Below are 12,325 nucleotides of genomic sequence, written 5' to 3'. Positions count from 1 at the left end.
TTACCATCTCCAAAAAAGAACAAACTTGGACCTCTTCTCCAAAGTTTAGACTAAAACAGCAAAATGTCTCTTCTGGTATACCCTGAAATTGCACACATGGTCTTCTCGGTTTGGGCAGGCCCTACCACATGCCTGGGCACAAGATGTAGAGCCTAATCCTTGAGAAATAATTAGGGCCCAGCCAGGCAGGCTGATGAGCTTGAGAACAGTGGCTTACTTTGATAGGGTAGCCAAATTGGAGCTAATCAAAGCCGTACAGAGGCCTATGTGTATAATCCAGTCAAACCCAGTGAGGGAGAGGAAGCAGTGTTCCCTGCCCTCTACCATCTTCTGAGGCATAGCAGTTAGACTCCCCTTGCTGGATCCATGTTCAGGATTGGGACAAAGACGTGGATGACACACTGGGCATGAAATTGACCTTGTATGTAAAGCAGCACTAACATTGCCAGCTTTGCTTCATCTGCACTTTAACCCCCAGGGTAGAGGAATAGTTTCTGGCATGTCAAACTTAACATTGAGCCTCTGATATGTCTCCTGGAACGAAAGGTGGGAATAGTTAGAAATTGAAAGTAGGTCTTCTGTAGAGCCCAAGTTAACATACAGTTAATGTTTTTTGTTGTTTTTATTCTGTTAATCATTTGCTTTTTAAAATAATAGCTTTATTGAACTATCATTTATATATCATATAGCTCACCTATTTAAATGTATATTTCTATTTTTTAGTGTATTCACAAAATTATAAAACCTTTACCACTCTTTGGAACATTTTTATCACCCCAGTAGAAACTCTGTACCCATTAGCAGTGACTATCCATCTCCTGTCTAACTCTACACACAGAAGGCTGTTTGTGATAACTCTGTTCTCTTGTTGAAGAAAAGACCTGTTGAATGGTTTGTATCTATCCATACAAGCAGTATTTGGGATACTGGTAACAGGGATGACCTTAAATTTTGAAAATCCTTGCGACTAATAGTGTATGTGTTTTCTATTTGAGTATTAGCTTTTTATTCATAGTCCTTTTGACAAATAGAAGAAGTTTGGAGACTTCTATTTATCTGAGGCCAAGAGCGAAGAGCAAGTCTCTCTTAGCTCTCATATAGGTAGACAAAGGCATGAGGATCAGGGAACTGTTTGATACTCTAATTTCAGTAGGGATGACTTAGTTGTGTATCATGACCAAAACTAATGAAACTATGTGCTTCAAACAGAGAAATTTTATTCCATATAAAGTTTACTTTAAAAACCTGAAAAAAAGCCGGGCCTGGTAGCACACACCTGTAGTCCCAGCACTTGGGAGGCAGAGGCAGGTGGATCTCTGTGAGTTCAAGGCCAGCCTGGTCTACATAGTGAGTTCCAGGACAGCTGGGGCTACAGGGAGACCCTGCTTCAAAAAGACAAAAACAAACAAACCAAAAAAAAAAAAACTGAAAAAAAAGTCATAGTAAGTACAAAATCTCAATAAATTGGAGTTCCACAAAAAGAAAACAGCAGTGGTCTTTCAGAGAATTTGTAAATCTGGTATCCAGAGAGGGCTTGGGAGTCTGCCTGCTTTCTGGCAACAGGGCAGGAAATGAGTCCAGAGGGATTCCATAATGTTCAGGATACAGACTGTTAACTTTTTCCATGCTATTTTCAACCAAGTCTCATCACTAACCCAACTGTGCCTAGTGTTCCCAAGTTTAAAATTTATCTACTTTGGTTTTTCTAGGAACTAATCATTCAAAGTCTTGCTCTAGAAAGGGTAATCATACAACAGCATGAGGTAGGAAGGGTCTCCAGAGTCTAGCCACTGCCTCTGTAGACTTCTAACTGGTCCCTACTTTAGCTTCCACTTATCTCTACGTACTGTTTTGGGGCCTCAGTGTCTTAAGCTTTTCTGGGTTTACACAGCAAATTAAGTTCTCAAGTCACTTTCCTCCTGCATGTGTCCATCCCTCGCTGCTGGTCTCCTATTCTGTCTTTCAAACTGTGCTGAGTTGTTTTGGGCTTGTTTTCGTGTCCTCCTTCCATTTTCCCCATTCCTTTTTTGATGTTTTTACCTTTAAAAATTCCTTTCTAGCCAGGCATGGCAGATTACACCTGTAATCCTAGCACTTAGGAGGCAGAGAGGCAGGAAGATCCTCGCAAGTTGTTCCAGGCCAGCCTGGTCTACATAGCCAGGCCCAGCCAGGGCTACATAGTGAGACTATAAGGGGGAAAAAATTCCTTTCCTTTAATGGGGAAAAGATTTCAGAGGAATGAGCTTATTGTAGCTGAATTTAGCTTAAATTTAATATACTACTAAATTAAATTTCTGTGTTCAGCGTACAGAATTCTGCATAGCTAAACATTAGTGTTAGCAAAAAAGGCATTCATAATTAATGAATATATAAGACATACTGCTCAGAGATAGGAGAAATGCTTTTAACTTTATTGTTGAGGGTAGAATATGAGGGTAAGGAGTCTGAGTACTGAGAGAAAATCTGTGTTCTGTGAGTCCCTTCAGTGATATGAATAAAGCAGTTTAACATAAACTAAAATGAGATATATTTCTACTTTCTTTAGGGTATATTATAATAGATGCCAAAACTAAAAAAAGAAAAAGATACTGTTAGTTAACCTGGCATAGAGGTTTAATTTCTCATATCTTTTTTTTTAAATGCTAAATTCAAATGTTCTATACAAACTACTTGACTGCAAATCAAGAAACAAAAGTAGACTTTTAATGAAAATGCAATGGTTTGCAAGTGAATGCTTCATAAACTGTAGAATGTAATATTGTTCAGGGTCTGAAGGCCCTATTAGTATGATTTCAATTCTAGCTGTATGATGTTAAAAAAATTTTTAACTGAAATATGATTTTTTAATTTGTCTGAATGTGCCTTTAACATAGTACCTCAAGCACATTCACCCAAGTGTAGACAGGTCATGACAAAGGGTTCATGTAACCTTAATTGCAGTAGTTTAGGGATGCTTGGCTGTGATAGGTATCATCCTTTATGAAGCAAATTATTTTGTGTTAAAGAGGGATTGTTTATCATTTGAAAACAGAGGAATCCAAGGAGTCCATAGTTAACAAATAGTGCTTCTGACTCTTGTTGACTTAATTATAAGGTAGTATTTCCTCATCTCCTACATTCTGGGTTTTAGGCATTAGAAAATGCCTTCTTTGAATGCCTTTCAAGTGAACACCAGTGCTCTACATGCCCCTGACTTTGCCAAATAATTCAAATTAGTGCTGTCCTCAATCTCTAGGACACAAAACAGAGACAGACCCAACAACATTAAACAAAAATAAGTTCAGAATTTCACAGCAGCAAGCGAAATTTTCCTGGGGTGGAATGTGTTCCCTGCTTGTTTAACCATTTATAACACACTGAGTGACAAAAGGCAGTTCGTGGACATATGCCTAGACTTGTCCATTAGTCCTAATAAAGCTACAAAGAAAACAGATGAAGCACTGATCTTAAATTAGAAATGTCTCATCATATAAAAAGCCATTGTTTATGCCAGTATATCCAGGTGTCAAATGAATTGTAAATGCTAGATCGTTGTTTCATAATAGCAACATCTGGCAGATTTTTTTTGCTACTTCTAAAAGTAATTGGCCTAACTGAAAAGATATCATTACAGGATGCTTCCTTTTCTTGAAATAATTCAACCAAATCCTTTAAAAGAAAAATATATTCAAAACATAAAAATGAAATTTCTACCTAAAATTTATTTTTAAAGCATAGTACTAGGGCCAGTGAAATGACTTAATGGTAAAGGTGGAGCCAAACCAAGAGTGATGACCTGAGTTCAGTCCCAAGATCCCATATGATGGAAGGAGAGAACCCACTCCTGAAAGTTGTCCTCTCACCTCCATACATGCTTCATTCCAGGTGTGCATCTGTGCACACACACACTCACACACAAATAAATGTGGGGGGCTGGAGAGATGGCTCAGCAGTTAAGAGCACCAACTGCTCCTGCAGAGGACCGAGGTTCCATTCCCAGCACATACATGATGCCTAACAACTATTTATAACTTCAGTTCAGTGAATCCAATGCCCTCTTCTGACCTGCAGGCATTGCACACACATGGTGCACTTGTGTGTGTGTGTGTGTGTGTGTGTATATATATATATATATATATATGTAGGTAGTACACTCATGCACATAAAATAAAAATAATATCTTAAAAATACTTTTAAAACCAATGGAAAATATGTATAATGTGAATAAAAATGTGAAGTGCAAGAAATGATTGCTTTAGTTTCAGCATTAGAATAAATCTTTAGGGACTGGAGAGATGACTCTGTGGCTAAGAGCACTGGCTGCTCTTGCAGAGGACCCGGGTTCTATTCCCAGCACCCACATGGCTGCTAACAACCATCTGTAACTCCAGTTCCAGGGAATCCAATGCCTTCTTCTGGCCTCTGCAGGTATTGCATGACATGGGTGCACTTACACACATGCAGGCAATACACGCATACAAATAAAATAAAAATAAATAAAGTCAGGCATGGTAGCACATGCCTATAATCCCAGCACTCAGGAGGCAGAGGTAGGTGGATCTCTGTGAGTTCCAGGCCAGCTGGGGCTATAGGGTAACCCTGTCTCAAAAATATAATAATAAATAAAATTTTTAAAAAGAATAAATCTTTCACATTTCCTAGAACTTTTTCATATATCCTACGTTGAGAGACCTAACAGTGTTAACTTTGCCTTCAGAGTTTATTCACATTGGCTCACTCTGGCCTGATGGTTACTGTTAACTGTATGCCAACACTAGGAAGGTCCTAATCCAAATGTGAAAGCTGTTTTTCCCTTTGAAGATGGGCATGTTCCTTGTGACCGCAGGGGGAGCTGCCTGGTAGACATTTGTTACTCTAAAATGTATCCATTCACATTAGCAAAATAGCTATAACTGATGGATGCATGGTTAATTCAGGAATATTACCTGCTTCCTGCTCAACTGAAATATGGCAAGCTACGTAAGCTAAGCTGTTTGAAAACAAAGCAATTTTCCATTGTCTTTTAATATCATACAAGTTTTAAAACCTTATGTAAGTAAAGTGGCTGATACAATACAAAATACAGTCTTTCTTAAATCTTACTCTGTGAAGAAACAAAATTTATTGTTAGCTTCTTTTTCTTTACTGTATCATAACCATACCCATAGGTTTTCACATTGGTACCTTTGTATACAGTATGTCTTACAGTTTAATATTTGTAATATTTGAAAGCAGAATCCAGTTTTATTATAGCATATTTCTAAAATGTTAATATTTCCTAGTATTTGAATTGTAGTTTTTTTTTTAATGTACCTTTTTAAATTTTACAAAGAATTTAGTGGCACATGAACAAAACATAAGACCTTATAAACTCATGCTCCTCCAAATTCCATTTCCGATTCAGTTCTAGTAAGTGTGGCTGGCAGATTTTACTCTAACAGAAAGTAAAACTAAAATGACTCAGTTCAGCCTTTTGAATCTGTAGATTTAATCTTTAGCAGCATAAATATACAACTATTGTTAAAAGAGAATCCAGATGATGCCTGAGAGACCTAAAACTCTCAACAGCATCTTTACAGAAAGAGTCAATAGAATTAATTCACTGACTGAGATACCCGTCATTCCAAATACTACATGATATAAGGTTAAATTGTTTGATGCTTACTTGCCTTTATGCCCCAAAAATCTGGTGGTCAATAATAAAAAATATTGATGAAGCCAAAAGATGTTCTTTGAAAAGATCTATAAAATTGATAAACTTCTAGCTAGACTGACTAGAGGGAGGGAGGAAAGGAGGGAGACAGAGAGGAAGAAAAATTACTAATAATTAGAAATGAAAAAGATTATATCATTAAATAACTTCATGGAAGTAATCCATAATAAACATACCTTAGAGTCATTCTAGACTGTTTGCAAGAGAAACGAAAGCTTAGATCTATACACACACTATACACAACTCTTCATAGCAACTATGAAGAGTTGTGCAGTAGCCAAAATCATGGAAGAACCCAGTGTCTACCAACAGGGGAATGAATAAATTGTGGTCTAGCAATACAGTGGAATACTAGTTGCAATAAGAAAAAGAATGAACTGATAACCAAGACTATAGATTGATCTCAAATAAATTATGCTTAGTGAAATAAGGCAGACAGGAAAGAATACATAGTCATTATTCCATCCATATAAAGCCCTGCTGCATGCAAACTTATCTGGTGACAAAAAGCAAATCAGTGGTTGCTTGGGAAGTTTTCAAAATTCTATTTTGGGGCATATTCAGTATAAGAATAGTCAAGTAAGAACTTATGAAGCAGGTAGTTTCTACAGAGAATAGTCATTGAGAAAAATGTTGACATATCTTTGGAACTTTCTGTGGACTGGGTCAGTAGAGGAATCCTGAACCTTTCTTTGGTTGGAAACAGTAGGCCTTGGGTCAGGCCTGTGACTACTGATGGTTTTTTCCAGGGTTTGTTCAAGCAATTTGTCCTTGGAGCCCACCCCATCTGAACACACTGCGAATTTCTCTTCCCCAAGACTTTCAGGTAGTAGAGAACCAGGTCCCATCCTCAGATGGCCTTCTCCCTTCACTGTCTGGCTCCCCCTGCCACAGTTACCATGTGGGCACTGGTTCCAAACCAGTAGTAGGCTTTGAATAGCATCTAAGGACAGGTTATGAAGAAGTTTGAGATCTTAACACTGCTTGAGAATGAAAAAGAAACCAGAAGGACCCACTGGTAGGGTGCTTGCTAAGTATGGTTAGGGCCCTTGGATTCAGTCTCTAATACAACCCAAATAAAGGGACCCAAGCACTAGAAATCTGCTCCAAGGGAAGAGTCTAACCCAGGGCCACCTCTGTTGAAGATGTCAGCAGTGTTACTAAACTAAATCTAGTGTTACTAAATCTAATTATCACTTAAACTTTCTCCTTTTTTGAGACAAAGTCTCACTATGCATCCTTAGAACTCTCACTGTGTAGACCAGGCTGGCCTCCAAATCAGAGATCAGCTTACCTCTGCCTCCAAGTTGAAATAAAGGCATGCACCACCACAATGAGCCAGATAAACTTTTTCTTTTTTTCTTTGTCTTTGAGACAGGGTCTCCCTGAAGCCCCAGTTGTTCTGGAACTCACTGTGTAGACCAGGCTGGCCTCAAACTCACAGAGATCAGCCTGCCTCTGCCTCCCAAGTGCTGGGAATAAAGGCATGTACCACCATGCCTGGCAGATAAACTTATTTTTATACATAGTGATAACATTATAAAAGAATGTTGTTGTCCCAGCACTTGGGCAGCAGAGGCAGGTGGATCTGTGTGAGTTTGAGGCCAGCCTGGTCTCCTTAGTGAATCCAGGCCAGCTGTGAGACCCTGTCTCAAAAAGACCAAAAAAAAAAAAAAAAAAAGGAATGCTGTCAAATTGACTTAAATTTTATTTAATTATAACTATAAACTGCCCAAGTATTCTTAGTCTATATAGTTAGTTGCTCAGGTACCATGGGCACAGAATATCCATGGGATCTAGCTCCTTCCTTTTTTAAATTTTTTAAAATATTATTTTATGTGTATGAATGTATTGCCTGCATGTATGTAAATGCACCCATATCAAACAGTGCCCACAGAGGTCAGAAGAAGACATAAGAGCCCGTGGAACTGCAGTTATTGATGGTTGTTAGCCTCCATGTGGGTCCTGGGAAATAAACCCAGGTCATCTGCAAGAGCAGTAAGTGCTTTTGAACCGCTGAGCCATCTCTTCAGCACTTTTCTAATTTTTTAAGATATATTTTATATGTACGAATGTTTGCCTGCATGTATATATATGTACCACTGTGTGCCAGAAGAGCATGTTAGATACCTTGGAGTACAGATGGTTGTGAACTGCCATGTGGTGCTGGGAACTGAACTTGGGTCCTCCAGGAGCAGCAAGTGCTCTTAACTGATGAACAATCTCTCCAGCCCCTAGTTCCTTCATTCCCACTAATGAGAAAATTCGTACTTGATACAAATACTTACTGTTCTAAAACCTCAGAGAATGCCACATCTGTTCAGAACATGACAGTACCACAGTATACAGACCTCTTTATGCTTCAAACTCTTTTAAAAGCACCTATTTTATTTTGTATTACTTATAAGCTAAATTTTTAGTTCAGTGAAAAAGCTAATAAGAAAATTATGAATGTATGTTAAGGGGGGGATCTTATCACAGGAAATTGAGTTTCTAACCAGATAATAAACTTTTTTTTTCTTTTTTGGTCTTTTTGAGACAGGGACAGAGACCCTGTCTCAAAAAGACCAAAAAAAAATTGGTTTATTAGAATCAATCAACATATTACACATGTGCCTGCTTACTTCAGCTGAAAAGTCTGTACAAATTAAACATGTGCTGGGCATGGTGTCATGAGCCTTTAATCCCAGCACTCAGGAGGCAGAGGCAGGCAGATTACTGTGAGATCAGGACAGCCTTGCCTATATAACAAATTTCAGGCCAGGTGTAGCTACAGGGAGACCCCATCTTTTAAAAAAAAAAGATGCCAGGTGTGGTGGCGCACACCTTTATTCCCAGCACTTGGGAAGCAGAGGCAGGCGGATCTCTGTGAGTTCAAGGCCAGCCTGGTCTACATAGTGAGTTCCAGGACAGCTGGGGCTACAGGGAGACCCTGTCTCAAAAAAGACCAAAAAAAAAAAAGAAAAACATGGATAAGAAAACTTGTGTCTGTGTGTGTTCGTGTTCGTGTTCAGGTACACTCATCCATTGCTTCTCCATCTTATTTTTTCAAGACAGGTTGTCTCACTCAACCTAGAGCTCACCATTTCATCCAGGCTGGCTGGCCTCTGAGTCTAGGGAGTCCACTGTCTTTGTCCCTCTCTCCCCGCCCAAGTGTTGAGCTTACAAAATGAGCACACACACCCCCCATGCCCAGCTTTTCATGTGGGTGCTGTGGCTCCAAACTCAGGTCCTCATGCTTGCACTGCAGTGCCTTACCCACTGAGCCATCTCTCCAGCCCCAAAAGCTGACTTTAGATTAGCTGCCTATACTACTCATTTGAAACAGCTTTTAAGCAAATACAACATGACTAAAACTTATCTGAACGAAGCAAAATTCTGTGGCTAGTCATGAGACTGAGCAATACAGGGGTGAGATTGCCTGGTAGATTGGGGAGTATATCACAAGGTCATTAGCCTACTTTCTGCCAGTGTAAGATAGTTCCAGAGTCTGCATACAGCTTGTCTAAAGTATGCGATAAACACAGAGAACATTGACTTCCCAGCTTTGCTTTGTGGTCTTCCTCCCCTATCATCCCTTCATTCTTATTCCTGCCTCCAGTAATCTTAGTGAATAATTGATGAAAAATAAGGAGAAAGCTGGATGTAATGGCTCAGCACTTGAAAAGTTGAGACAGGAAGATCCACACAAGTTCCAGCCCAGCCTGGGCTACATAGTGAATTCCATTAAGTTCCCATCTCAGAACACAAAGAAGAAAAAGTTAAAAGGCACACATTCCTCCCCTTTGGCATTTTTTAAAATTATTTTTATTTTATGTATATGAGTATATTGGCTAAATGTAGATAGGTTCACCCATGTTGTGCAATGCCCCTGGAGGTCAAAAGAGGGTATCAGATCCCCTGGAACTGGAGTTGAGTTAAATTGTTAGTTGCCATGTGGGTGCTGGGCATTGAACCCCAGTCCTCTGGAAGAGCAGCCAGTGCTTTTTTTAGTCGCTGAGCCATCTCTCCGGCCCTACCCCACTCCTCTTTTTGGCATTTGAAGGGATTTTTTTTTCTTTTTCTTTTTGGAGACAATGTTTCATGTAAGCAAGGCAGAACTTGAACTCCTGATCCCTCCTGCCTCCACCTTCCAATTGCTAGGATTATAGGCTTACGCCACGGAGCCTAACAGAAAGGATCTTTACTTACAGCCCCATCCCTCCTTATTTTCAAGGCTGTTCCTGGTATGTGAGCCCTGAACTTACCCGTTCTTGCTTTCCTAAGGCATTGTTCTTTTATTTATTAGCTCTTTCTAGAATTTGTTCTCTTCCTTTTGGCTCCTTCTGAATTGGCTTCAGACATGCCTACATTTCTTTTGCTCAGAAAATGTCTTGCCGTCCCTATAAGCCCCCATCTCTTTTCCCTGATTCCTTCATTGCCAAACTTTTTCACAGTAATACACCAGAATCAAGAGCTAAAACTTAGGTTGATTTATGGCTTTCAAATTCTTTGCACAGTGTAATGTAGTGAATGCAGTGAAACAACCCAGGATCCAAATATAGACCCAGCAGTTACTGTTGAGTGACATTCCTGACCCTGAGCCTCCTCTCATGTAAATTGAGAGTAATAAGGCCTATCTTGTAGTGTAAACATTAAATAAGATACTTACAAAAGCCCCTAATCTAATGTCTGGCATATAGTAGGTGCTCAGAAAATCTGATTCCTTTCCCATCTCTACAGTCATGGTGGATTTGTGGGATGAATGAGCGGAAGACCTCCTGCATATTTCAAGTAAGCGTTCAGTAGCAGGGCTTTAAGGTTTTGTTCTGTTTGTGTCTTAGTCTTTCTTTGCTTGTATATTCCAGGTTCACAGCCAATATCCGACTGAGTTTGAATTCAATCTCTACTACCTAAAATTCTTGGCCTTCCATTATGTGTCTAATCGCTTTAAAACATTTCTCCTGGATTCAGACTATGAAAGATTAGAGCATGGTATGTGTTTATATGCCTTTGTTCCATCTTTGCTAGTTTTATATTTTTCAATGGAAAGTTCATTGAGCTGACTACTCCCAAGTAAGACAAGCTAGAGTAGATCCAGTAACTGCCCAGGCCTAGAATTTCATGTGCTCTTGGGTCTTAGGACAGCAAGTGCTCCTTTTCTTCCCACCATTGTAAAGTTAAACCTGCTTAACTGTTTAACACCTCCAACTGATAGTATGTTAGAAGTGTTTAACTCATAGGCTTTCCCTTCCTCGTGTGCTCTGATAGGAAGAGCACTTGCCTTGGAGACAGTTGAATGGCAGCTAATGCAATAGTCTCCAGAGCAAACAAACACCAAGGTTCAGTTCTAGCACTGCCACTTACCAGCTGTGCTCTAAGGAAGTTCAGAGCCTCTTCAGGCCTCAGCCTCTTCATCTGTAAAATAAGGGTGGTAATGTACCCCTAGGGCCATGATTACCACAGGAGGTGTTGAATTGCTTAGAGCAGTTGCTAGCACCTAGTAAGCACTTGAGAAATGTTAGGCATCACTATCATTATTACTCATTTTGATAGCTGTAGAAGTATAATGTGAAACATTTCCCAAGGGAAATTTATTTTCTTTTGTCATTAGTATGGAGAGATGGCTCAGTAATTAAGAGCACTCACTACTTTTGCAGAGGACATGGGTTTGAGTTCCAGCACCCATTATGGCAGCTAACACATGTCCATAATTCTAGTTCTGTGGGATCCGATGCCCTCTTCTGACCTCCTTGGGCATTGCATGACACAGATGCACTTACATGCATGCAGGCAATACATTCATACACATGAAACAGCTTTTGCTGGGAAATGTGGCTTAGTTGGTAGAGTGTGCTTGCCTAACATGCACAAAGCCCTGGCTTTGGTCCCCTACATCACAAAATCCAAACATGGTCCTGCACATCTGTAACTTTAGCACTCAGGAGGTGGGGGAAAGAAATTTTCAAAACCCAGGCGTTCTCAGTACATCATACAGAACAGTATCTATCCATAAAGAGGACCCCTCATAACAAGAGATCTACCAGTGATCTGTTTAAAAATCTGAAGAAGCGCTGCTTTCTCAGTCATCCTGGAAATTGTGTACTATGATACTTCATTCTAGGTAAGGGAAAGAACACCAGCCAGACAGTTTCTTATCTTTATTCTTTAGGTTTTCGTTGAGCATGGAATTGTCATTCCTCACATTACAATCAGAAACATAATTTCTTAAGCAGCAATGATAGGAAGGTAGTGAGTGGAGCTGGTGACAGTGGTTTAGAGCACTGGCTGCTCTTGCAGGGGAACCAGGTTCAATTCCTAGCATCCACATGGTAGCTAATGACACTATAACTCCAGTTCCAGGGGATCTGATACCCTCTTCTGATCTCCTTGGGCATTGCACAACACAGGTGCACTTACAGACAGACAAACAATCCACTCATATACACAAAATAAATTTATTTTTTTTAAAAGAAGAAAAATGGGACTGGAAAGATGGCTCAGCGGTTAAGAACACTGGTTGTTTTTGCAGAAGACCTGGGTTTGAATCCCAGCACCACATGGCAGCTCACAAATGTCTGTTAACTCCAGTCCCAGGGGATTCAACAGCTTCTTCTGTCCTCCACGGGCATTGCACAACACAGGTGCACTTAC

At 39.7% G+C, this 12,325-nt stretch overlaps 1 protein-coding gene across 4 annotated transcripts in view; it reads left to right on the top strand.

Moving 5' to 3' along the window:
* The window catches only part of Sbf2 (SET binding factor 2), a 412,775-nt gene that overhangs the window by 388,765 nt on the left and 11,685 nt on the right, over nt 1-12,325 (top strand). For all 4 annotated transcript variants that reach the window (XM_029556331.1, XM_029556330.1, XM_008853457.2 and 1 more), the window contains one exon: nt 10,540-10,666. In XM_029556331.1, coding sequence (XP_029412191.1) covers nt 10,540-10,666 — 127 coding nt within the window. The remainder of the gene's footprint in view (nt 1-10,539; nt 10,667-12,325) is intronic.

Source organism: Nannospalax galili, unplaced genomic scaffold (assembly GCF_000622305.1).
Source record: "Nannospalax galili isolate Female #2095 unplaced genomic scaffold, S.galili_v1.0 scaffold44, whole genome shotgun sequence".
Lineage (NCBI taxonomy): Eukaryota > Metazoa > Chordata > Mammalia > Rodentia > Spalacidae > Nannospalax > Nannospalax galili.
Note: the sequence above shows the minus strand (reverse complement) of the source record. Positions and strands in the feature narration are given on the sequence as shown.